This window comes from Moschus berezovskii, chromosome 4, assembly GCF_049115385.1.
Source record: "Moschus berezovskii isolate FMDL1 chromosome 4, NW_MosBer_1.0, whole genome shotgun sequence".
NCBI lineage: Eukaryota > Metazoa > Chordata > Mammalia > Artiodactyla > Moschidae > Moschus > Moschus berezovskii.
This window is the reverse complement of record NC_142463.1, coordinates 124,870,042-124,897,974: the sequence shown is the minus strand read 5'-3', so window position 1 is coordinate 124,897,974 and position 27,933 is coordinate 124,870,042. Positions and strand designations below refer to the sequence as shown.

Below are 27,933 nucleotides of genomic sequence, written 5' to 3'. Positions count from 1 at the left end.
TCATTTGAGAGTAAGGGTCAGGGCACAAGGAAGGTACTCAACGAACTTTTGTTGCCTAAGCATGGCACGGATAAGCTGCAGAAAAAAATGGGAGCACAAAGAGAAAACGGTAGACAGATGCAGGTGACAAAATTAGTGTCATCTAAACCAAACCATTTCCTAGGAGGCTTCTGCTACAACCCACTTCACTGGGTGGGTAGACTCTGCAGTCTGACTCACTGGGATCGGTAGGTAGTTCTTCTAAGAGCTCTACACCTAGCAGATTCTCTACTGATACCTTCACTAGGATCCTGCTTAACTATCCAGTGAGGAGGGAGAAGGGCGCCCACCCCTACCTGGGCTACCCCAACCTGTAAAGGAATGTGAAGCCACTGCTGTCCAGGTGGACATGGCGATGCTGGTCAGCGAGGGCTCTCCCAGAACCTCCACACTAACCGAAGTGGGTGTCTGGGTGGAGAGAGGTGACGTCACAGCTGGGTTACCCAGGAGAAACGCCCCCGGGGAGTTGGCATGCACCTCTGAGCCCGACCCAGCAGGGCCCCCGCCACTGTTGTTGATGGTCCACAGGCATGGGTATGGGCTGCAGAAACACAGAGAGAGAGAGAGAGAGAATGGTGATGATAATCCCATACAGGACTGCCTTCTGATTAGCACATACACAGTGCTGAGAGGGACACAAGTTAGAAAGAGAGTATCTAGCCATGGCTTTCTTTCCAGCTCTGACACACACTGGTCCCATTTCTGCAGAGAAGCAGCAAGATGTAGTAGATTAAGCATACAGTTAGGTGTCCTGAGACCTGCATTTTGATTCTGGCCCTGCCTCTAGCAAGTTGTTCAGTTTTAACACAGCATTTTATTTCTCTAGGCTTCCCTTGCTCCCTGTGTAAATGTGCAGGGGAGTTGAAAGGAGGATATTTGGAGGATTGAAAGGATGATATAATCTGTGAGTAAAATCTCTCACTGGCTAAGAGACGTGATGTGGCCTAATAACCAGGACAGAAAATCTAGGTTTAAATCCTAGCATTACAGCTTATTAGCTCTGTGACTTTGAACAAATTGTTTAATAGATAAGCCTCAGTTTCTTTATCTTCAAGATTTGGAGTGATAATTAAACATACCTTACTAAATATTTTTATGAGGATTGAATAAGAAAATGAGTACGTGAAATCCAAAACATAGCACTCAGTAAATTGTGGTTGGTATAATTAATTCTTCCATTGCAGGTTTCTACCTGTTCTGGTCCCTGGTAGAAAGACATGTAACTGGACCACTTTCTTAGACTTTTCTATGCTACATCAGTGGGTCATGAACTTGACTGTACACTGAAATCACTTAGCACATTAAAAACATTACTGACACTTGGGTTCTACCCCCAGAGATTCTGATCGAATTAGGCTGGCATGTAGTATCAGAATTTTTCAAAGTTTTCCTCTTGACTGTGATGTGCAGCCAATTTTGCACCTTAACATAGAACCTGGATTAAAATGACTGCAGTCAACACAGGCAAAATAACTTCCAGTACTTTCATCATCACTTTTCAGAGTCCCTACTTTGCTTGATAATAGGCTCATTACCCATTGACACTACTGAACACATTTTGCTTTTCTCTAGCAAAATATTTAGAGTCAGCAATGGGTTAAACATGTCACTGATGAAACCAGAGGTAGAAATGCCACCCTGCACTCTGCCATATTTCAGATTTCACAGACCTCATTGGACCATATGAAACTTGCAGAAACCTAGATAGGCCAGGGGGGTTGTTGGGTTTTTTAACCAGCTCAGCTTGCTGGGATTCTGACTCAAATTCCCCAGTTTTCAAAAGAAATTCTCCTACAATAACAATCAGAGTCCCTTTCTGATGCTTCCTGGGCTGATTCAAAAACCATGGGCTCTGAGTTACTTTATTTGATGTCTTAGCTTCAGGCAGTTTTTAATGCCTCTGAGATTTAGTTTCTCCATCAGGAAAACAGGAATTTTAAAAGCAGCCTCATGGATGTCTTTGAATCCTATAAATGACTTACATAAAGGATCTAGTACAGAACTTGGCACATAGTTATTTGTCTAATAGCTTCAAGGACACTCTTTCCCTCACTTCCAACACAGCACCAATAAATGCATTTCCCTGAGGTCCTCTAGTCAAGCACTGTCCAATAGAAATAAAGTGTGAGCCACAAATATGAGGCTAAATTTTTGAGAAGCCACACTTGAGAAAAGAATAAAAAGAAACAAATGAACTTATTATTAATAATATTTTATGTAACTGAAATATTTAAAATATTATCATTTTTACATGAATCAGTATAAAAAATTATTAAGAATTTATTCTTTATTATCTACTGTCTTTAACATTTTGTGTGTTACAGCCCATCTCAGTTTGGACCAGTTGCATTACAAGAGTCCAGGAGCCAGAGGCAGTTGGGGGCTGTTGCCTTAACAGCACAGCACTAGATCCTCAAGGGCCATAGCAATATCAACATCAAAATCAAGATCACAGTTTACCGCAACATCAGCAACACCTGGAGGCTTGTTAAAAATGCAGAATCTTGGGCCCTAACCGAGACCTATTAATCAGATTATGCAGTTGAACAACATCCCAGGTGATTCTAATGTATGTTAAAGAGTGAGGAGCATTGCTGTGAATCAAAGTTCTATGACCCTCAAACTTTTTTAGACCTGCAAGTCATAAGTCATCTAACATCTCCCCCAAAAAAGATAGGACATCTTTTAATTTTGAATTGCTTTTTGGACCTTCTCAAAACTCTGCCTAATTATGTTGAACTTAACAAGACATGTATATAATGATACAATGTTATTGCTTACAGTACATGTTATGCTCTTTTTAATTTTGGTGTTCACCATAACTCTACAGAGTAGCACATACTATTGCATATGTTACAGATAAGAAAGTTTAAGCTTAGTGAGGCTAAGAAAATCTCCTAAAGTCACAGAGTCAATAAGAAGTGAAACTGGGACTGAAGGCCACATATGTCAGATTCCAGGCCCCTTTCCTTTCTGTTCATCACACTGATTTCCAACAGTCAGAACTGAATGCTGGTCTCTGGTATAAGAGTTATGCCAGGGGTCCTACTAGATACTCTCAGCCTTATTGCCTGGGTTGAGGCCCAGGGACCCATTCTACCCTGTTAGAATGAGTAGCTCATGAGGATATAGACAATCAAGGGCCTTGAGGTTTCAGTGCATGTTTACACTTTTCCCTTTTAATTCCCTGATGTTCAGGATTTATCTGCTACCACCATTGTTCACAATATTTCTTCCTGACTTGAGACAAACAGTCCCTGGCCACAATATCTTTTCCCTCTTAAAAAAAATACCAAAATTACAAATGAAAAGAGTACATGACTGAGTAGGTGCTTTCTCACTACACTTTTTCCAGGGGCAAAGAGTTGACCTTGTTGTTATTTTCACTTCTTAGTGGCTTAGAAGTCAGGACAAAAGCTCAGACCAAGGCACCCCAGGAGAAAAATATGAATTCGAGACCCCATGCTAAAAAGTAAACCTCCAAGAACAATGAGCAAGTTGCTTGTGTTGGTCTTACCTAGTTCCTGTGTTGACTGGTCCGCTTGTGTGGGGTATAGACAGGATGCTGGCGTGGGGTGTGGAGGATAAGGAAGTCCAGTTGTCAGCTCCAGAGAAAACTTGCAGATTATTGCTGGAGGTTTCTATCAAATTCACTTTGGGGAAATAACAACAGTTCAATTTATGAAGCACGGAAAACGTAAAGATGGTGACCAATGACATTATCCTAGGTCAAAATACAACCATGCCTTGTGCCACACGTGCCAACAGTGTGTTGATACTTTCTGAAGGAAACAGAAAGGAGGGAGGAACTTAGGTTTATTGAAGTTTATTGAATGTCAACCATACGTCATGTACTGAAAGTAAAAGTTTCTCAGTCATGTCCAACTCTTTGCGACCCAATGAACTATAAAGTCCATGGAATTTTCTAGGCCAGAATACTGGAGTGGGTAGCCTTTCCCTTCTCCAGGGGATCTTCCCAACCCAGGGGTCAAACCCAGGTCTCCTGCATTGCAGGCAGATTCTTTACCAGCTGGGTCATGTACTGTTCATCTTTTAATCTTCATAACAACTTCTCACCTCCATTTTATAGATGAGGCTCCGACAGGTGGGATGATTTTCCCTTTTTGACACAGATCTAACTCAGGTCACTATGCTCACATCCCCTTTAAAATGGTCCATGTCTTCATCCCCTCATAACAAGCCTAAGGCCACCAGTGCTTCAGATGAAATTTCTGAGGATCAGGACCTATTTTTTCTCAGCAACCCCAGAGAGATTTAAACATTTCAGGAATAGTGTCTTCTGCGTATTTGAATCTTCATTTGCACAAATAGTGCATATATAATAGATAGGAAGAAGGGAAAGAACATGGGAAGAAAGGAGGGGAAAGATAGGAAGCAGATTTCATGTACATCCCTGGCCAAGCCACTCCTTTTCATGGTGTGGCCCTCAGCCTCAACTCTTGCATCCACCACATTGCCTCCCTCCTTCTCCACTCTTTTCCCAAACCATTCCCAGATAACCTAGGTTCTCTCCTCCTTCTGTACCTTTGCTCATCCCACACTCTCACATGGAAGGCCCTTCATTTCTGCCTGTGTCCCATGTCATCCATCTTTCATGCCTGCCCACTTGAACCTTTATCCCTTTCTATTCATTCTTCAAATCTCAACTTAAGCATTAAGCCCTCTGGTAGATCTAGCTGCCCTTTTTCTTTCATTCCCGTAGCACCGTGGCTTGTGTACTTTATAGAATGTTTCTCTAACTTTACTGTGCATAAGCACCACCTGGGGATTTCGTTAAACTGCAAACTCTTTCAGAAGGAGAACCTGAGAGCCTACATTTCTAACAAGTTGCCGGGGAAGCTACAGGTCTGAGGACCACATGAGAGCTCTCACTATACTGTATCAGGATTAATTATATGTATTTGCATAACTCTGAGATCCTCCAGGGAATAAATTAAACCTTAATCACCTTCCTTACCCCACTGCCTAGAAGAGTGCCTGCTGCTGCTGCTGCTAAGTCACTTCAGTCGTGTCCGACTCTGTGCGACCCCATAGATGGCAGCCCACCAGGCTCCCCCGTCCCTGGGATTCTCCAGGCAAGAACACTGGAGTGGGTTGCCATTTCCTTCTCCAATGTGTGAAAGTTAAAAGCGAAAGTGAAGTCGCTCAGTCATGTCTAACTCGTAGCGACCCCATGGACTGCAGCCTACCAGGATCCTCCGTCCATGGGATTTTCTAGGCAAGAGTACTGGAGTGGCTTGCCATTGCCTTCTCTGAGAAGAGTGCCTGGTACATAGCAAATGCTCAGATGTGTTTTGTGTGCTGACCCCAGGAAAGAATTAAGAAGTAAATGAGAACCCTGCTCAGTTTCTGATACCATTAAGCTCCATTTTCTCCCTTCCAGGAAGCAGCTTGCTTCAAGGTTGCTGGGAGTAGCCAGCGATGGAGCACAGGGACAGGTAGCTGCTGACCAGCAAAGTCATCTGCAGGTACAGAGCTCAGGATGTCCCTGAGGCTGGTACCCTAACACACTCCTCTGTCTCCCATACCATGGACTTCACTTGTTTCATTTACTGTTAGTGTCCCCATACGAGAATAGAATCTCTGTGAGATGATTGGTGCTGTAATCTATTTTGTTCATGGACAAAAGCTGGCACAAAGTTAACCCTCGATAAAAATTTGCCAAATCAGACCAAAGCCTGGATGAAGAGTGAGCTAGCTTCCCAAAACTTCCTAATAACTCTTCAATATTGGGCCCAATATTTTCTGGACTGAGCCGTGCTGTAAAGAGTCCTGTGAGGGCAATGAGCTGAGGGTCTCAGAACTCCATGACTTAACTTGACTTTTAGAGATGCAGCCTGAAACTACTTAGTACAACAGTGCCCTGGGAGGAGGACTTTCACACCCATTAGAAATTGGGAAACTGGTTGTCTCCCAGCTTTTGTAATTATTTGAAATAATTATAAAACACTAATAATGCTATAATGATATAGTCAACTATTAGTATATAAAACATCAAAATTTTAATATATAATAATATTACATATATTAGATAAAATGGATTCTATCTTCAGATCTTTACTTCTACTAGTTTTTACCTACTTCTTACCACCATCCACACCCACAAGGATATTGTTAGCAGAATCACACACCTGAGGGAGAATGATTTCTATGCATGTACGCAGAAGGGTAGGGAGCCTGCCGGTGGTGTCCTCGGATGCCAGGATAGTGCTCACAGCCATGGTGGGTGTGGGGAGCAGACAGAGGCAAAGGAGTAGTATACTGGTGATTGGTGTTTCCTGCTGTGCACACTCCATCCGGATTGGAAAAGATCCAGCCTCCCACTGGAAGAGATAAGAGGAAGACACAGAGAAAGACTCTGTGAACTTCCACACCAAAAATCAGGTTACCAGCCACTTTGCATAGTTATGTCTCTGTGTGAATGGCAATGTCTACTATGGGAAGTTAGAGACTACCACCTCCACTGCTACTCCCCTTCCATGTTAGCAGCAAAGCTGGCTTCTTTGGAGATGGATGACAGGTCCTATCAAGTTTGGAAAATCTCTTAAGAAATGCTGGAATCACAGCTATATAAAATATTATTTGAATGTATAAGTTAATAGAAAATACAAACGTTAAGTTGCTTCTGACTTAATTGGATTAAAAGTCAGTCCAAGAAAGAGATGTCAGATGATAAGTTAATCATTGATTAATAGCCACTAGGGAATGTTTAATGTGGTTACCCAGAAAGAATGGAGCCCTCTGTTTCTGCCAAGTGAGAAAATATCTTTAGTTCTCACTCCAAGCAAGAGGAGACATGATGCCTCCCATCACCACCCAACAAAGAGGATTCTGAAGGCAAAAAGAGAGGGAGATGGCTAGCAACTTGATTAGAATCTTGCAAAATGTTTTGGAAAACTGTAAAATACTTCACAGAAATGTGTTTGTGAAAGACCATCTCAATTGATGCGGTAAAAGCATATGACAAAATTTAACATCCTATCGTAATAAAAGCATTCAATAAAGACTACAAGAAGATTGCCTTAACATAATAAAGGCCATATAGGACAAGGCAACAGTTAACACCATACTCAATGGTAAAAAACTGAAAACTTTTCCTCCAAGATCATGAGCAAGACAAGAATATCTACTCTTACCACTTCTATTTAGCATCGTACTGGAAGTACTAGTCAGAGCAATTAGGAATAAAGAAAGAAAGAAAAGGCATCCAAATTGGAAACGAAGAAATAAAATTATCTCTGTTCATAGATGACACAATCTTATATGTATGAAACTCTAAATATCCCACACACACACACAAAAAAAAAACTTTTATAATAAATTCAGCAGTTGCAGGATACAAAATAAACACACAAAAATCAATTGCATTTCTATACACTAACAACAAACAATCCAAAAAGTAACTAAGAAAACAATCCAATTTACAATAGCACCACAATTAATAAAGTACTTTGGAACAAAATATACCTACAGGGCAAAAGACTCGTACACTGAAAACTACAAAATATAGATGAAAGAAATTAAAGAAGATATAAATAAATGGAAAGACATCCCCACTTAATATTATTAAAATGTTCATACTACCCAAAGAAATCTCTATCAAAATCCGTAAGACACTTTTGTCAGAAACGTAAAGCAATACTAAAATTCATATAGACTCTCAAAGAAATCCAAATAGGACAATCCTGAGAAATAAAGATAAAGCTGGAGGCCTCACAGCTCCTGATTTCAAAGCACATTACCAAGCGGCAATACTGTAAATTGTATGAGCTCAGTTGCCCGTTCGTGTCCGACTCTCTGGACCCCATGGACAGCAGCCCGCCAGTTCCTCCGTCCATGGAATTTTCCAGGAAAGAATACTGGAGTGGGGTGCCATTTCCTATTTCAGGGGATCTTCCTGACCAGGGATAGAACCCAATCTCCTGTGTCTCCTGCACTGGCAGGCAGATAGCTTACCACTGAGCCACCTGGTAAGTCCCCTAATTAGTATGGTGCTGGCATAAAGACATATAGACCAATGGAAGAAAAGAGAGCCTATAGATAAACTCCACTTATATGGTCAAATAATCTTCAACAAGGGTGCCAAGACTACACGATGGGGAAAGGATAGTCTCTTCAGCGAACAGTATTAGGAAAACTGGATATCCGCATGCAAAAGAAATAAATTAAACTCGTATTACACCATGTAAAAATTTTAACTTTAAATAAATAAATAAATGTAAGACCTATAAAACTCCTAGAAGAAATGCAGGGGAAAACTTCATGAAATTGGATTTGGTAATGATTTCTTAGATATGACACCAAAAGCACAGACAACAAAAGCAAAAATAGACAAACTACTTCAGACTTTAAAACTTCTGCACAGCAAAAGAAACAATCAACAGAGTGAAAGCGAAATCTATAGGGTGGAAGAGAATATTGGCAAACTATAAAAGGGATTCAGTTCAGTTCAGTTCATTTCAGTCGCTCAGTCGTGTCCGACTCTTTGCGACCCCATGAATCACAGCACACCAGGCCTCCCTGTCCATCACCAACTCCCGGAGTTCACTCATCTAGAATATGTAAAGATCTCTTATAACTCAACAATAAAACAACAAAAATCCTAATTAAAACAAGCAAAGGACTTGAACAGACATTTCTTCAAAGATATACAAAAAGCCAATATGTATATAAAAAGATGTTCAACATCACTATTCATTAGCAAAACACAAATAGAAACAAGATATCACCTCATACTATTAGAATGGCCATTATCCAAAAAAGATTAGGAAATAATAAGTGTTGGTGAGAATGTGGAGGAATTGGAGCCCTTGTGAACTGTTCGTGGGGCTGTAAAATGGTGCAACTGGCATGGAAAACACTATGGAGTTTCCTAAAAAATTAAAAATAGAAGTACTGCATGATCCACCAATTCCACTTCTGGCTATATATCCAGGAGAATTAAGGACATTTGCACACTCATGTTCGTTGCAGCATTATTCATAGTTGCCAAGAGGTGTAAGTAACCTAAATGACCATCAATAGACCATGGGATAGGAAAATTTAGTATATACATTCAAGTGAATATTATTTCAGCCTTAAAAAGAAGGAAATACTATCGTATGGTACTATATGGATGAGCCTTGAAGAACATTAGGAAGCAGAAGCCGCCAGTCATAAAATATATATTTTTATATATATATATATTGCATGATTCCTCATACTAGGTATCTAAAGGCTATGAATATAGAGGTATAGAGTAGAACGGTGGTAGCCAAGGGCTTTGTGGGAAGAGAGATGTGAAGAGATGAAGTTTGGTGAGTATATGTAGTTTTAACATGCAGGAATTGGGGTCACGGGGGCAAGCAGGTGGTTCTGGGAATCTTTTGCACCAAAATGTGCATGTGATTGACAATATTGTACTATACATACAATTCTTGTGAAGGTGCATTTTATATTGTGGTTTTTAAGCCACAATAAAAATTTAGTAAGTATTATGAGGAAAAGGCTTTACTTTAAGTGAATTCACGGGAAAGGACAGAGAGGCCCTAGAACAAGAAGCACATCCTTTCACCAACCAGCTCTCAACTGAGGGGCCCACAGATGAAGATTCAGACAGGACCAGAAATGTTCCTTAAGAATATTGACTAGGGATTGTCACCAGGGCTTTTGTGATATGGAAATAGAACTTTTATTAAAACCATTTGCTTAATACGTTTTAAGTATAAGTAAACAAATTGTACAGAATTCATATTACAAAATGTAGGTCAGTCATTCTCAATAAATCATTTTGTTATCTTCATTTTCTCTTTGTTGTATAGACACGTGGCACAAAAGATTGCTATCTGAATGACAGAATCAAGATTCAGGTGCTCAGTAAGCGAAGCCAGGCAGAACAAGACTTTTGTTCATGAAGTTTGCCACATATAAGGATGTTTACTGAGAAGGTTGCAACACATGAACTTGAAACGGTGTGGTTCTACATGTGATCCTATCCTATACAAAATAGCTTTTCATTCCTGGTAAGTTAAAAATTGCTTTTCTTGGATAAATTGTTAGAAATGTACCATCTCCCACAACCGAATCAGGAAGAAATAGAAAATATGAACAAATTGATTACCAATAATGAAATTTAATCAGTAATCAAAAAACTCCCAACAAACAAAAGTTGAATTCTACCAAATGTTTTAAGAAGTAAACATCTATCCTTCTCAAACTATCCCAAAACTGAAGAGGAAGGAATGCTTCTGAGAGCATATTCTATGAGGCCAGCATCACCGTGATACCAAAACCAGTCAACAGCACCACAAAAAAGAAAGCTACAAAGCAAAACAAAAAATAACACTGCATCACTGTTTACAATAGCCAAGGAAATGAAGCAAATCAAGTGACGACCAAGAGGTAAATGAATAAAGAAGGTATGTGTATATATATATATATATATGCACATACAATGGAATATTATTCAGCCATAAAAAATAATCATGCCATTTTCAAAATCATGGATGGACTTAGAGGGTATTATGCTAAGTGAAATAAGTATCTTCACTTATCTTAAAAAAGATAAATACCATATGATTTCACTTATACGTGGAATCTAAAAAACAAGTCACATGAACAAACATAACAAAACAGAACAGACTCATAGATATAGAGAACAAACAAGAAAATACCAGCCAGTGGGGAGGAAATAAACCAGTGAAGGAGATTAAAAGGTACCAAATTCCAGTCACAAATGAGTCATGAGGATGAAGTGTGCAATATGGGGAATATAGTCAATAATATTGTAATAACTATATGGTGACAGATGGCAACTAGACAAAAAAAAAAGACTCCTGAGAAAAGGGTTTTTTTAAGTGATTTTCTGAGAGTTGTCTCTTTTTATGTGGCTATACCCTCACTTCTGCAATGAAAAATGCATTTAGGGGAAGGAGGGAGTAAAGAATTACATAGCTGGAAAACTGAAGAAGGGATCTTAGCAAACCATTATACTCTAAATTAAAGGGTATCTTAGACACTGATGCTACTGACCTTGGATTACTGCTGCAGCTTTAGAGGACTTGCTCCACTGTGGAGCCTCCTGTCTGTTCTGAGACATGGAGAGGGTGGCACCCTATCGGGAACATCCAGTCTACGTGCAGAATCCCAGGTATATGACTCCACTAATACTGTAGCTTTCCAGTCAACAAATACAGAAGTTTCCTCATGTGCAAAGCTGTGGCCTTCCTGAGGCGTGGCAATGGTGATAAACTCAAAAACCAGAAAGTACTAAGAACAAGGAAACCCCAAAGCAGTGTCAGGGTAGAAGCTATATCCAGAATGCACTTTTATGAGCTCTTTAGCCTCCCTGACACAAAAATGGGAGTCAAAGAAATTCACTATTTCCATTTTTCTCTCCTGCCTTGGATTTGTGTATGCTCCCCCAGGAGCAGTGGTTCCCTCTGGGAATTCTTGGAAGGGCATATACTTGTCTTGAGTGGAAGAAATAACCGTTGGGTCTTGATAGAATATTGGGAACAAGCCTGAAGCAGTCATGACAGGTAAAAAGTCTGAGCGTGGTGGAGATGCTCCTAGTGTAGCCCCAGGCCCCTCCTATCCAGGGTTCACCCAACTCACAGTGAGAATAGGTCACATGCTGGCTCTCAGACATAGCTTCTGGAATATCCTTGAGGTGGTTCCTGAAAGAGCAATGAAAGTGCACCATAGCTGTCCAGCTTACCATTCACATCCAGCATCAAGTACACCCAAGACTGTCTTTGGAGAGCAATAAATTTCTTGAAATAAGAAAATCAAACACTTTTTTCCCCTCAAACTATCTTTCCCCCATTCTCCTTCTCCTACTTTATGTTCTTGTGCAATTGCTCTTTGAATTGCAACTTTATAGTCAATCCAACGGAAAAGGCAATGGCAAGCCACTCCAGTACTCTTGCCTAGAAAATCCCATGGATGGAGGAGCCTGGTAGGCTGCAGTCTGTGGGGTAGCTAAGGGTCGGACACGACTGGGCGACTTCACTTTCACTTTTCACTTTCACACATTGGAGAAGGAAATGGCAACCCACTCCAGTGTTCTTGCCTGGAGAATCCCAGGGACAGGGGAGCCTGGTGGGCTTCCGTCTATGGGGTCACACAGAGTCGGACACGACTGAAGTGACTTAGCAGCAGCAGCAGTCAATCCAATTTACCTTATTTACACCTATCACTATGTAGCTTGATCTTACTGATTTGTGGTCAGTGTTCCTGCTTGCCAAAATTCAAGCAATGATTATAGCAGCTAACATTTGCATAGGACTTCAGGACACAGTCACACCTGTGATATGCTAGGTCCACCAATTATCTTGTGATAGAATATTACTACATGTTTTCGCAGATTTAGAAAGTAGGTCCTAGAAAAGCAAACTGACCTATGTAAGTCAGGAAATGGTAAAGCCAGGACTCAAAGCCAGGATCTCTCTCTCTCTCAAAGTCCTAAATATTTTTATTATATGACTTTTCTTATCTGAAAAAAGGTATTTCTTCTACATCATCAAAATTAAGTCAAATGTTGACAGGACAGACCCCTGTGACACAACATTATAAATACCTGTCCATTAGTCTAGAGCCCTTATGATGAAAAAGAAAGATTAGAAAGTTATAGGAATTAGTGTAACATTTTGAAACGGAAACAACAAAATCCAAACACTTCAAAGGAAATCATTCACACCCCCCAGAAGTCTCTGACTTCTGAAAGACATGAGCCTCTCACCTTTATGAATTACTCACATTTCCTAGGTGAAATCTAGCTTTAAAAAATTTATTGAAATCATACTACTCAGATAACTGTGGTAAAGGAAGATTGAATTATTTAAAAATTAAATCACTTAGGTTTTTTTTTTAATGTGATTATAGTATTTTTAAGAATCTATCATAAAACAGGACAGATAAAACATGGCCAGTTCCAGGTCCTCCTGTTGTTTAGCTGCTAAGTCGTGTCCAACTCCTTGTGACCCCATGAGGCTCCCTGTGCATGGGATTTCCCAGGCAAGAATACTGGAGTCGGTTGTCATTTCCTTCTCCAGACTTCTTCTTCCTGACTCAGGGATCAAATCACATTTCCTGCACTGGCAGGTGAATTATTTAACACTGAGCCATCTGGGAAGCCCCAGGTTCTCCTGGACCCCTATTATAAAGGACAAGTAATTATAAATTTGTTTTATCTTGCTGATTTTGTTGGACACTGAATTAAATATTAAAAACATGTTTCTATCAACGGTAATGCAAATGCCAGTAGTTAGTTCCTTCCAAGATCATTATAAACTTCATATTTTCAAAAACCATAAGATTTCCCTGAAATTTCTCTACTCACCTTTCCTTAGCATCCAAGAAGGCTTTGGCAAAAGGGTTGTACTTGATTTTGAGAGCTGTTATCTTGCATTTACAAAGACAAGAAGTGTTAGTGAAAGTAGAATATGCGTGGGGAACAGAACACTTTATCTTCACCTGTGAATTTCTGTAAAATCAGAATAGTCCTCCTCTCTCTTTTTTCTCCCTCTCCATGTTTCTTTGCTTCCTTCTGCACAAAATCACTATTGCACTGTCCAACAAGAAACGTTTTATTGTCACATATGGTGAAAATGGCAAATGCAGTATAAAGTGAGCAAAGAAAGGACAAAGCAGCAAAATTGCACAAACCTGATGTGCTAAATCTAACATTTATTCTAATATTCATTCATTTTTTTCAACAGTAATTGAACACCCACCATCTGTCAGTTACTTTTCTAGTCACTGGGACACAAAGGAGAATATACTGATGAACACCTATCTCTAGACTCTCAATTACAGACTAGAATCAACTCCCTGACCTCTTAAATAATCACTTACCCTTTGGGCCATGTTTACACACACACACACACACACACACACACACACACACACACAATTAGTTCCACCTACTGTCACCCTTTATTTCCCCAGCCTTAGCCTACTTCATTTTCCTTCAGAGCCATCTGACCAAATATATATTTATCAGTTTCTTTTTTTTTTCAATTTTTATTTTCTTTTTAATTTTAACTGGAAGCTAATTACTTTACATTATTGTATTGGTTTTGCCATACATTGACACGAATCCGCCCTGGTTGTACATGTGTTCCCCATCTTGAACCCCCCTCCCACCTCCCTCTCCATCCCATCCCTCTGGGTCATCCTAGTGCCCCAGCCCCGAGTATCCTGTATCATGCATCGAACCTGGACTGATGGTTCATTTCACATATGATAATATACATGTTTCAATGCCATTCTCTCAAATCATCCCTCCCTCGCCCTCTCCCACAGAGTCCAAAAGACTGTTCTATACATCTGTGTCTCTTTTACTGTCTCGCATACAGGGTTAGCGTTACCATCTTTCTAAATTCCATATATATGTGTTAGTATACTGTATCGGTGTTTTTCTTTCTGGCTTACTTCACTCTGTATAATAGGCTCTCATCTCTTCTCACTGGGATGTAAGTGCCTTGAGTACAGTGCAGTATTACCAGCATGTAGGAAAACATCCAGCCTGTAGTAATACTCAACAAATATTTGCTAAATAAAAGAAGATTTTTGGCTCCCTCATCCACCCCTGTACCCACTCTCAGGGTGCATTTACATTGGCAGAGATACATTGGCAGGAGACAGAGGCTCTGAGGTTAGAGTTTCCCAGGTTTGATTCCCTTGAGGCATGGCCAAGACCAGATTACAGCATCAGGCTGGTAGCCTGCTGAAAACATAGCCTTAGCCTTGCTGCTAGTTCAGAGGGAGCCCTCCAGTATGTGTCCAGGAATATCTGAGCACTTAGCCAGAGGGCAACCAGATGACAGGTTCAACCTGCCATGGACTAAGAGAGCAGGCAGCATGTCAGTGGATAATGGACATTGTCCAGAGAACAGAGGAGGCCAGGATGTGGCCCCCAACTCCTCCCCACTTTCCAAAGTTGCAAAAGCCCACTCTCCCTTCATAAACTCAGAGACCATCCTACAGAGAGTAAAAGGGAATGAAAAGCAATCTGAGAAACAAAATGTGTCAGCCTATAAAAACTGTATTTGAGGGCCTGTTTAAATTTTCAGATATTTGGATAATTTTTCTTTCCATTGACCTGCTAAAGGGCTCAGCTGAGAGGCAAGTTTATCTATAGAAAAGAAATTACATTTCCCTGCACATCATCTGTAGGCACTAAGGAAGTAGTTTCCAAACCTGGATGATCATCGGAATCCTTTAAGAAGACTCTTAAAACTAGATTCTGGGTATTCTGGGTATTCTCCCTGGAAATTCTAACTCAGTTAGCTGGATGGGAGCCTAAAAATCTTATAAAGCTTCCAAATAAAGAAATGCAAATTAAGATACCATTTTTTCTACCCTATTGAATTATCAAAGCTGAAAATGTAGGTAATCACCAGTGTTGAGATTGGTGTGGAAATTATAAATGGATACGCTCTTTGGAGGGAGGCAATGGGGCTTTGTCTGTCACAGTTCTAAACATACACTCTCCTTGACAGAACAATTCCATTTCTGACTGCTTAATATTCTTTGCAGTATTATTTATCATAGAAAATAAAACAACTGGAAATGACCTAAACGTCATTTAGGTGGGAAACTGATTGCCTGAAATGCAGTGTATCCTCTGTAATAATTTCAGAAAAGGAGATAAATCCAAATCCAATTTACATAGAAAGATATTCATAATGCACTCTTAAATATGGGGGTAGGTAGAAATTTCATACTAATATGAACATGAGCCAATTTGTGTGAGGAAATCTATACACTGTGCATATTTATAAATGAACAGAATATGCGTGGGATAAAAGCACACTCTAAGCTATTATTTGTAGTGTCCCTGGGGTGTAGGATTTACAAAATAGGAGGGAAAGAGTAAATTTTTACCTCTAAGTTTTCATTTCATTGTATATACTTCCATACTACGTGTTTATCATGTGAAGTTTTTTTTAATAAACATGTATTATTACCATTAAAAAAATTTTAAGGGTGGAGGAGGGATGAACTGGGAGTTTAGGCTTAAATGCAGACTATTAAATACATAGAATGGAAAAACACCTAAATCCTTCTGCATAGCATGGGGAGCTATAGTCAATATTCTGAGATAAACCATAAAAAAAGAACGTAAAAAGAGAATATATATATATATAACTGAATCACTTTTCTGTATAGCAGAAAATAAAAACATTGTAAATCAACTATACTTCAATTTTTAATAATCTTTTAAAGTTTAAGCAAAAAGAATCCACCCGATCAGGTGTCCTGGTGACCAGCAGTCCTGGAAACTCCTATAGTATGTGGATGAACCAAAAAAATTTTGCTCCCACAGAGTTTACGAGGCCAGATGCTGGCTACTCAGCTGTAACCATCAGAGTGGCCCAAGTTAGGCAGGAAAAGATCTACATATGCCCCCAAAAGAGCTAACAAGTGGGACAGATAGTATAACAGAAACCCAAAGAAGGTGCACGATTGGATCAATTCCCACAGACTTGCTTTAGAGCAGGAGAGACGCCTAGCTCTGTCAGGTCAAGGGCCTGGAAACAAAGACTCCTGCATTTCTGCTGGTTGTATTACAATGCACCACTGTGCCTTATTGGCACCAGAAGAAGAAACACTGATGGAGCTTTGGCAAGCAGGGAGAAGGAGGTGGAAAGTGATTCCCACACTGTTTAACTTTGTCTCTACCGGTGTATCTGAGTATATCTGAATCTTAGAAAACCTACCTTTCATCCAAGTTTGGTCATAGCAATAAAAGCACCACCCCCTAGTCCCACCACACTCCCCCAGGTGACATTTACACATACATATACACACACACTCACCTCCTCATTCTGATAGGCAGTCACAGCTATGAACTGGGTTTCAGGGAAGGAGCAGTTCATCACCATTCGATGGGCATCTCCAACACGCACTATGTGAACATGGGGTTCATATTTATGCAGAGAATTCAACATTATCTGTTTATGGAGAAGAAGAGAGAGGACACACAAAGCCTGGGGCATCACAGGTGACAGGTGACAGATGACCCAGCACCTCTGATTAGTCCTAAAGTCAACACCCACATCATTTAGGGCCACACAGTCATCTGAGCTGCCACTGTCTCTCTGAGAAATTATTGAAGGGAGATTTTTTTTAGAAACTCTTAAGGAGAATAACATTGGAGCTGCTTATATGAGGGTGACTAAGCACATATACATATAAGAGGGTGAAGAGTGGGTTGCCAGAGAAGAGTTGGTCTAAAGAGTATTCAGTTTTCTGCCAAAATCCTGGCTTCCTTTTTTTTTTTTTTCCGCCTATTTTCAGCACAATGATATGAATTTTTCTCTGTTAAAACATACTGTTTTTCTTCCTATGAGAAAGTGTGTTGGTGTTAGTAGCTCAGTCATGTCTGAAACTTTGCACCCAATCTAGCCCACCAAGCTCCTCTGTCCATGGAATTCTCCAGGCAATAATACTGGAAAGGGTTGCCATTCCCTTCTCCAGGGGATCTTCCTGATCTAGGGATCAAACCTGGGTCTTCTGAATTTCAGGCAGATTCTTTACCATCTGAGCCACCAGGGAAGCCCCCTAGTAAGAAATCCCAATTATCTCAAAATCCTGACAAAGTAATGATAGATGATTATATAACATCCACTCTTTGTGATTCAAATCAAAGGTTTATTGAAACTGTTGTGAAAACTAGGAGGGAATAATAGTTTACTTTTCAATTTCCTGATTTAATAAAGAACTGGAAACTTCCGAATATTGCAGAGACTTAGGAAGATGACTTACCATTCTTAAAACAAGAACCCCTACATCCCAGCTAGATACACACAGAGATCAGAGAAGGGGTGAAAAGTCTAAGGGCTATGAGACTGAAAGTGAAATCTGGGGGAATAAGACCTCTCCCCACAACTGGGTCTAATCCCCCCAAACAGTCTACATTTTATAAAGCAAATAACAACCTTGCACAGCACACTAGTATGCACAATCCTACCAGAGAAAACAAAACAGTAAAAAGCCTCAAAATCTTGTTTACTCTAATTGGAGACCCTAAATAAAACCCTCCTTATTTAAGGTTTGTTTGGATTCTTTTTCTGAAAACCCAAAGCTGATTCAATATTCTAAGATAATTATCATAATACCCAAGTGGAGGGAGCAATTATTTCATTTAGGAGCAGCTTTTTATTAAGATGCCACTTACACCAAAAAAAAGAGGGGGGAGAGGGAATAACAAAACCCTGGTACCCACAAACATCTCCCTCCTCCCAAGCTTGGTAAAAAGCACCACACACAAGGCAAAACTCTGAAAGGCCCCTGATGATTAAGTAAACTACTGCACTCTCTCACTCTCTCTTAACATCAGGAAGTCCATTAAAAACTGAAAGCACCAATTAAGAGCTGTTTATTCCTGTTCACATTTGGACTCCGGGGAATAATTGGCTTCCGTGAGAGAAGAGGTCGGTGAGGACCCTCTAATTGCCTAAATGCACCCTTGATATTTCTTGATGGGTGTTGTGGGGCAGCTGGGTGACCAGACTACCGAGCATACCTGCCCACCTCCGTTGAGCTTATTGGTCAACTTCACTTTACTGAAGGAGATGGGTGCCTTCATCCAGTGGGCACCGAAGTTGGGGGAGTCTGGGTGGATGTAGACACAGCTGTGGCTGGAGACCTCTGGCTTGCCTGAGGGCACCCATTCTCCATTGACGTATTTCCAGCGATGACTGTCCGTTGGGACAAAGTCCAGAAGGAGTGAGTACATGGCATTGGGGTCCAGCCCTGTGATGCTAATCTTTAGGACTGGGAACATCCGTCTAAAAGAAAAGGCAGAAATTGAGCTACAAGAAGGGTATTGGAATGTTAGGAACATCTTTCCAGTTGTCCAGTCCTCTCTCTGCTCAGAGGAGACTGTCCTTAGAGGGCTCTGGTGGTGCAGAAAATGCACAGGGGAAAGCCACATAAAGAGGGGCCAGGCCAGCAGCCCCAAAGTCAGCCAGGCCTCTTTTTACCAATGTATTTTATATTGAGGTTTTACTTTTAAATGCTGTGCTCTGTTTTAAAGTCTGAAAATCACTGATCTAGTCATTTGACTAGAATGAAATTCCTCCTGAAACTTGAGGTATTATATACAGGCAGGTGCCAGGTTCTCACAGAGCTTCCTTCAAAGGTTTTCTCCCAGCATACATCAGATTTTCACACTATTGCCACGGCGCAGGCCTTCTCTATGTCACAAAACAGTTCTAAGTAATAGTAACAGTGTTACTACAGAAAACATGGTTTGTGGTAAAGGCAGTGAAGGGGACCCTTGACTCTACATATTTAGACCAGTTCCTTCCCTGCAGGACTTGTCAGAGGCTTTAATTCACCTGTGTGCACTTTGAGAAGGGGTGAGGGATTCCGCATTCTGCATTGCATACCAGTGCAACCATCTTCTCACTGAGCATCTTGTGGGAATTTGTGTTCAAGAAATACACTTTGAGGACTTCCCTGGTGGTCCAGTGGTTAAGAATGTGCCTGCCAATGCAGGGGACATGGGTTCAATCCCTGGCCTGGGAAGATTCCACATGCCATAGGGCAACTAGGTCCATGAGCCACAACTACTGAAGCCTGCATGCTATAGAGCCCTCAAACCACAACTAGAGAGTAGCCCCAACTCACCACAACTAGAGAAAATCCGCACACAGCAACAAAGATCCAGTACAGCCTAAAATAAATAAATAAATTTTTTTTAAAAAAGGAAGATACATACTTTGAGACATGATGATCTGGATTTGTTGGTCCTTCTCCCACCCTCTGGGGGATTCCCAGGTGGTTCGGTGGTAAAGAATCTGCCTGCAATGCAGGAGACATGGGTTTGATCCCTGGGTTGGGAATATCCCTTGGAGAAGAAAATGGCAACCTACTCCAATATTCTTGCCTGGGAAATCCCATGGCCAGAGGAGCCTAGATGACTACAGTCCATGGGGCCCTAAAAGAGTCGGACACGACGTAGAGACTAAATAGCTGCTGCAGCAGCTCCTATGCTCTAAGAAAATACGAGCAGGCTTACTCTCACAAATATTTAGACAAGCCATCTCACCTGGCTTATGATTCTCTTTAGCTTATTTTTCTTTCACCAAGCTTTCTAAGTTGCTCCAATCTCCTCAAAAGACCTAGTTTCCATACAGAAACCACTACCACCTCCTGATTGCCCCAGAAGCTATCTTATTTATCAATACATCCTTGAAAATCTGAGTCCCCAAGTTGAGAAGCTAACAAACTAGGGTCCAAACACTTGCTACTCAAGGTGATTCATGACTCAGCAGTAGTAATAATCAGAAGTGCAGGAGTTCAGACCTAACTCCAGACATACACAATCAAAATCTGTGCTTTTCAAAATCTCCAGTTAAGTCACCAGAACTTTAAAGCTTAAAATGTACTGGTCTAGGGTATCTTTAGCTTTTAAGATAGCAACTAAGGAACATCCTATTTGGAACCAGTCTGTGTTCTATGTCCAGTTCTAACTGTTGCTTCCTGACCTGCATAAGAGGAGAGTGAAAAGGTTGGCTTGAAGCTCAACATTCAGAAAACGAAGATCATGGCATCTGGTCCCATCACTTCATGGGAAATTGATGGGGAAACAGTGGAAATAGCGTCAGACTTTATTTTTTTCGGGGGGGGGGGGCTCCAAAATTATTGCAGATGCTGATTGCAGCCATGAAATTAAAAGACGCTTACTCCTTGGAAGGAAAGTTATGACCAACCTAGATAGTATATTAAAAAGCAGAGACATTGCTTTGCCAACAAAGGTCCGTCTAGTCAAGGCTATGGTTTTTCCAGTGGTCATGTATGGATGTGAGAGTTGGACTGTGAAGAAAACTGATCGCCGAAGAATTGATGTTTTTAAACTGTGGTGCTGGAGAAGAATCCTGAGAGCCCCTTGGACTGCAAGAAGATCCAACCAGTGCATTCTAAAGGAGATCAATCCTGGGTATTCATTGGCAGGACTGATGCTAAAGCTGAAACTCCAATACTTTGGCCACCTCATGCGATGAGTTGACTCACTGGAAAAGACTCTGATGTTGGGAGGGATTGGGGGCGGGAGGAGAAGGGGACGACAGAGAATGAGATGGCTGGATGGCATCACCGACTCGATGGACATGAGTTTGTGTGAACTCCAGGAGTTGGTGATGGACAGGGAGGCCTGGCGTGCTGTGATTCATGGGGTCGCAAAGAGTCGGTCACAACTGAGCGACTGAACTGAACTGAACTGAACTGAAGGAGACATTCAAGGGAGTAAGCAGAGTCACTTGGAGGATTTGTGATTCTATTAAGGTTGGGAAGAGAATAAAAAGGGGAAAACTGAGTGTGTCTACTGCTAAAAGAAGGAGTCCGAGGATGCCAGGTATGGAAATATTAAAAGCATAATGGGCATAGATGAGGGACTGGAGGGTCACCAAGAGAATCCTCCTGTGCCCAGTAGTGCCTAGTTTTGAAATGAGGTACAACAAGAACTGTCACATATGGAAAGTGAAGAAATTGAACAACAGATAACAAGGGCTGCATCTAAAGATGGACTCAAGCCATCCAGGCTCCTCAGTCTTCTGACCTTAAATTACATGGGCCACCTGAATACGCTGTACAGACAGGATACTTTTCCCTTTGGCTCATCCACTTCATCAATACTTCCTTCCAACTCCTTTGCTGGGTCCTCTTCCAACTTAGTCCTCCAACTGTGTATGAATGACAGGGATCTGTTTTCAGCACCCCCCTCTTTTCTAAATGCCTTGCCTTAGAGACCACTTCAAAACTCATGGCAGGATACAAAGAACCTGTGGGAGTTTACACCAACCAAGGTTGTAAGCATTTAATCACAATAAACTGTGGAAAATTCTGAAAGACATGGGAATACCAGACCACCTTACCTGCCTCTTGAGAAACCTGTATGCAGGTCAGGAAGCAACAGTTCAAACTGGACATGGAACAACAGACTGGTTCCAAATAGGAAAAGGAGTATGTCAAGGTTGTATATTGTCACCCTGCTTATTTAACTTATATGCAGAGTACATCATGAGGAACGCTGGACTGGAAGAAGCACCAGCTGGAATCCAGATTGCCGGGAGAAATATCAGTAACCTCAGATATGCAGATGACACCACCCTTATGGCAGAAAGTGAAGAGGAACTCAAAAGCCCCTTGAGGAAAGTGAAAGAGGAGAGTGAAAAGGTTGGCTTGAAGCTCAACATTCAGAAAACAAAGATCATGGCATCTGGTCCCATCACTTCATGGGAAATAGATGGGGAAACAGTGGAAACAGTGTCAGACCTTATTTTTGGGGGCTCCAAAATCACTGTGGATGCTGATTGCAGCCATGAAATTAAAAGACTCTTACTCCTTGGAAGGAAAGTTATGAACAACGTAGATAACATATTAAAAAACAGAGACATTACTTTGCCAACAAAGGTCCGTCTAGTCAAGGCTATGGTTTTTCCCGTGGTCATGTATGGATGTGGGAGTTGGACTGTGAAGAAAGCTGATCGCCGGAGAATTGATGCTTTTGAACTGTGGTGCTGGAGAAGACTCTTGAGAGTCCCTTGGACTGCAAGGAGATCCAACCAGTTCATTCTAAAGGAGATCAGTCCTGGGTGTTCATTGGAAGGACTGATGCTAAAGCTGAAACTCCAGTACTTTGGCCACCTCATGCGAAGAGTTGACTCACTGGAAAAGAGTCTGATGCTAGGATGGATTGGGTGTGGGAGGAGACGGGGACAACAGAGAATGAGATGGCTGGATGGCATCACCGACTCGATGGACATGAGTTTGAGTGAAGTCAGGGAGGCCTGGTGTGCTGTGATTCATGGGGTTGCAAAGAGTCGGACACGACTGAGCGACTGAACTGAACTGAAGCATTTAATAGATAATAAATAGCACATTTGAGTACTAGAGGCTGGGTGAGTAAGATAATGAAAATGAAGCTTGGTGAGTTTAAGTAAACCAACTTCAGGAAGAGTGGGAGCTGACACGTAACAAACCTATTCCTCAAACTCACTAGATGGCTATAATAATAATAAAAGGTGAATAACAGCAAGCATAGGTGAGGATGTGGAGAAATTGGAATGCTCATACACTGTTGGTGGAATATACAATGGACCAGCCACTCTGGAAAAAAATTTAGTCTTTCAATTCCTCTAACAAGTTAAAATACAGAGTTACCATATGATCCTGCAATTCCATGCCTAGGTGTTATATGAATGAGTAATGAAAACATACACCCACATATAGTGGCATTATTCATTACAGTTGAAAACTGGAAATAACCCACATGTCCATTGATGAGTGAATAAATAAAATGAAGTATACTTATACAGTGAAATGTTATTTGTCAATAAAAATATATGAGTTATACTTTAAATGAGTTTTTTGGGTTGTATGGTATACTTTAAATGAGTTTTTTGGGGTTTTATGGTATGTAAATTATAGTATACTTTAAATGAGTTTTTTGGGTTGTACGGTATGTAAATTATCACAATAAAGTTGTTAACCAAAAAAGTAAATAAAGAAAAAGTAAAAAAAGTAAAGCAGCATCTTGGTTCTTAGAAGAACACATGTAAAACATAGCAGGACCATTTGTTGCTTTAATCTCTAATACTTCATTTGCTGAGAATTTTATCATTATTTTTCTTTTTTTATCACTACACAAATGAACTGAGATGCTATGTATTTTTGTCGTCTTTATACCAATGATGTCATAAATGTCACTGATGTAAATAAATGTCAACTTACCCAAAGTCTTATAACTAGCATTTGAAGCCACCCTGCCTCCAAGCCAAGTTCAGCACCTCTTGCTAGCCTCTGCCTCTTTCTCCAGCCTCACAAGTACTGGGATGTGATATCTCTTTACTTGTGGGCAACACTCATGACCAGGCTGTTTTCAGGGATGAGCTGCACTTCTTTGTTCTTTTCTCCCTTTTCTTCCATCTCTGTGTCTAACCACAGAGATGGCCAAGAATCTTTGAGAAACTGAGAAATATGTAAACCAATCCCTATATCAGAGAGAGAGAAGCAAATGTAGTAGGGAATATAAGCACTGACCAAAACAATGCTTGAGGAACCACCCATGCTTAGGCTTGGACATGAACTCTGTATTGTTTAACTATGAGGCTAGTTTCTCAGTTTTTATTTCTCTTACAGGGGATCTTGAGAGCCAGAACTGCTGAAAGAGGCTGTGAGGATGAGATCTATAGGAAGAAAGAGGGCAGACAAGGCAGATTTTCTAGGTGGGGAAACAGCAGAGATGGTTAAAGGCAAAATTCAGGAAGTAAACTCCCTCTCTTTCCCCGCAAAGAATTTTAATAATCATGAAGCATTCATCAGGGTTTTGGAGTGTATGTGTATGCAGACACATGGGGCATGGATATTTAGACTTATGTGAAGATAAGAGGAGCAAGTAACCAAATTAGCCTGGTTAGAGGCAGATCACACAAAAACATATGATCCTCATAAACTGCAATTGTAAACTTCAGAGAAAAATCTCCATAGACTACAGGGACATGGAAAATTTTTTCCTGATGTGCAACATTGGTTTTCTCTCCTCTTGCACCACTATACCTACAGGGCCCTCCGTACCAACATCTCTAAATCACTGGGAAGTTCAACTTAGTGATCCTAACATTTTATGATAACAAGTGGATACACCAGTTACATCAGAAACTCTTCCAATTTATTAAAATCTTCTCAAGGCAAATTTAATCTGAATGAAATCAAATTATTCAACTGCATGGAAATACACATGAAATATAGCTTTTCCCCCTAAAGCAAATACGTTACTGTAGAGAAACAAAAGTTACAAAAGATTTCACTTATTTGCCACTGAAATCTGAAATAAATCTTTTTATGCAACCTAAAATACAAGCTCCTAGCTTAAAGGATGGAAATGAAAGGAAGTATTTACAAGCTGATGCACTAGAGATGATTCAAATGAGCTCTAAGGAGGTATTATAATTGTTATTATGTCTGAAAGGCTATTGAATATCTATAACTAAGCATTTTCAATAAAAAAGGAAGGGAAAAAAGAGAAGAGAAAGAAAAGAAACAGTAAAACAGCATGAGGAAGGGACAGGAGAGGAAGGAATGAAGAACCATCATAATCCCAGTTTCTGAGGATAATTCACTGCTTTTCAGGGAAAATCTCTGTTACTTCTGATCAGTGTCAGAAGCAAGCCTCCTATTTATGCATATAAATAGATGTCCATTTGAAAATGAGTCTTTTAATTCATCATCCCATCTATGCTATTTTAAAACTTGCTGTTACACAGGACAATTATGCTCAAGAGTACAGGAGATATCTGATTAACCCCATCAAAGATTTAGAAAAGTCAGAAAGTTAACTGACTACAGGGGCAGGAGGGCAACATGAATGAAAAGGGCCAAAACTGGGTATTAACTGCCAGGAATATCCTTCTTTCCAGAGAAGGGCCACAGTTCCATCTGCCTTAGGCTCGGGAGTTGGTATGAAAGGTAAGGATCAGGCATCTGGAGGAGACATTGTGGGTCTACTGACAGAGGAAAATGGGTCAAAAGGAGTGATAGAAGGTTAGGAAGAAAAAAGAGGGAAAGAGAGATGAAGAGAAAAAAGAAGACAGCAAAACAAGAAAGATATGCCTATATCAAGAGCAGGAAAGTGTTGTTAACAGTTTATTCTGAGAAACTAAGCAGACTGAGAGTAATTCCAGATCACACTCATTCATTACCAACTGCATTCATTTCTTAGAGATTCGTCTTCCCTTCTTTATCTGAAATACAAAGGGAACTATCTCCTGGCAAAATCTTGACCAGGAGGGATTCAGAGATCCTAAGAAAAGATTTAATTCACTGAGGAGGTAAAATGTCAGCAGGACCTCCACAGAAAATAAGAATAATCACATTGACCATAATTAGACCTTTTCTACAGAGAATAATTTTCACATAGTTAATGAGTTTAAATATGTGAAGACTTCTCAACTTTAAATATGGAGAAAATTATATAGGTGCAAAAAGGCAAGAGAACGTTCTTCTAAAATTATAAAAGAACATACCAATATGACATATTATTAACTTGAATTTTATAATGGTTTTCAAAATTTTAATTTATTCCTCATTCAAATATATGGACTATATTTTTACTTGATGATTATACTTAATTTACTATCATATATGACCACTTTGACAGCCAAATAGTATGAGGCTAAGTATTAGTGTAACTAAAAGAATAATAAACAGAAAGGTCTACCTATCATCAGCCATCATAAAAGTTTTATAATTGTATCATCACTCATCTTTAAAAGGAAAGAAAGTATATCCAGTTTTAGGAATTGGGGATAATTCTTTGAAATTAGAAACATGTTTTCTATTTCTTTTTACAGAATATCATGTGTCAATACAGATCAAGAGTAAGAATAGGTGAAATTACAATTATAATTATTAAAAATAACAAATTATATATATGAAATAAATATGGGACCCATTTAGAGAGAGAAAATATAAGCATCAAGCAAGATTGATATTCCTGCTAATATTAGTAATCACAATTTATTGAAAGGCCATTATATCTAGAACAATTTTTATTTATGAAGCACTGTAATGTCACACAACAACACTCAAGTTCATAATTTTCCCAGATAGAATGGTTCATTCTCTATGCCATGCATTTTATTCAGAAATGGAAAAGTGAGAAGTCAGGAATGAAAGTGTTTTTCACAAGGACAAAAGTCTGCCAGAATTTCAGCTAGCTTGGACTTTTCTCTCATTGGAAAGCATAATTTTTCTCAAAGGTCACAATCTTTGAGATTGTGCTGAAACTAACCATATTGAAAATACCTTTCAATGTACTTTTCTGATCATGTGAACAGAAATATCAATATCACATTAATATTGGGAGCTGTTTGGCCAAGCTTAGGAGCAATGATACTTTCTTTCTAAATATTTTTATCTCCTTTACTAAACAGAAACCCCTAATATTACCTTAGACAGTCACTTGGCAGGAATAGATTTAATATAATCCAAGAAATGCCAACAGAGACCCATTTCAGTTAATCCCTAATTTGTTGCAATGAAAAAACAGAAGGCATCTTCTCTTTTTTCAGTCAGTATATTATGGTCTCATTAACTATTACTGCAATGGCTTTCATACTGTCAAACACACACAACTTCAAATGAACAATCACCACAAACACACAGGAAGAAGCAAGTGTAGTAATAGGAAGTAAGCTTAAATTTGCCTTTTAGCCTCTGAATCTTCAGCTTGTCAGAAATGTCTCGCAAGTTTGCTATACTTCAGACAAAATCACCCAGCTTCTGGATAAAGTTACCTTTTATTTTATCTTATCTGAATGGAATTGGGGTACAAAGAATAGTAATCTGCTCCAGGATGTACAGTCAGTCAAAAATTAACATTATTTTCTGACACTTGAGTGCATTTCCCAAACCCATGTGACATGCCCCCCTTTACAGTAATTTCAAAGAATTTCTTCATTTAAAATGCAGGCAGAACAGGTGGCTTCATCCTCCATTTCTCTGACGATCTCAGAGAAATTAATTAAATTGGCTGGGAGAAAGCCGTAGGAGACTGTCCTCGGGAGCATTTAATCAGACCCCGCTACCTCTGAGTGAAGAGCTACAGCCTTTTCTATGTTCAAGGGGCCTTGCCTCCCTTGCCAAGCCCCACCAGCCCAAGTAGAGCCACAGAGAATCTCACCTGCCGTTCTTGGTCACGATCATTTCGTTAGTGACTTCCTTGAACCTCTGCCAGAGAGGGGCATCCTCCAGAATGATCTGAAGTTGCTTCTCTGTAGGGTCGCCTTTTTCCCTCCCTGCCTGAAGCTCACTTTCCACCACATTGAGCAGACGAGAAACAGTTCCATCACACGTCTTCTGAGTGTCCAATTCATTCAT

The 27,933-nt window shown here is 40.1% G+C and overlaps 1 protein-coding gene across 3 annotated transcripts; it reads right to left on the bottom strand.

The window, feature by feature from the left end:
* On the bottom strand, positions 1 to 27,933 carry TBX19 (T-box transcription factor 19). Of its 3 annotated transcripts, none has more exons than XM_088834975.1 (8): positions 18,575 to 18,835; positions 16,866 to 17,000; positions 13,382 to 13,443; positions 11,656 to 11,717; positions 6,192 to 6,425; positions 3,557 to 3,692; positions 436 to 580; positions 1 to 75 (listed from the first exon to the last, which is right to left on the bottom strand). In XM_088834975.1, the coding sequence occupies exons 1-8, from the start codon at positions 18,833 to 18,835 to the stop codon at positions 1 to 3; spliced, it is 1,110 nt and encodes a 369-aa protein (XP_088691101.1). The 3 variants fall into 3 exon arrangements, with proteins under 3 accessions (XP_088691101.1, XP_088691099.1, XP_088691100.1); XM_088834973.1 differs by lacking the exon at positions 1 to 75 and adding an exon at positions 27,737 to 27,933 and having other exon boundaries at positions 295 to 580; positions 18,575 to 18,839; XM_088834974.1 differs by lacking the exon at positions 1 to 75 and adding an exon at positions 27,737 to 27,933 and having other exon boundaries at positions 295 to 580; positions 6,192 to 6,383; positions 18,575 to 18,839.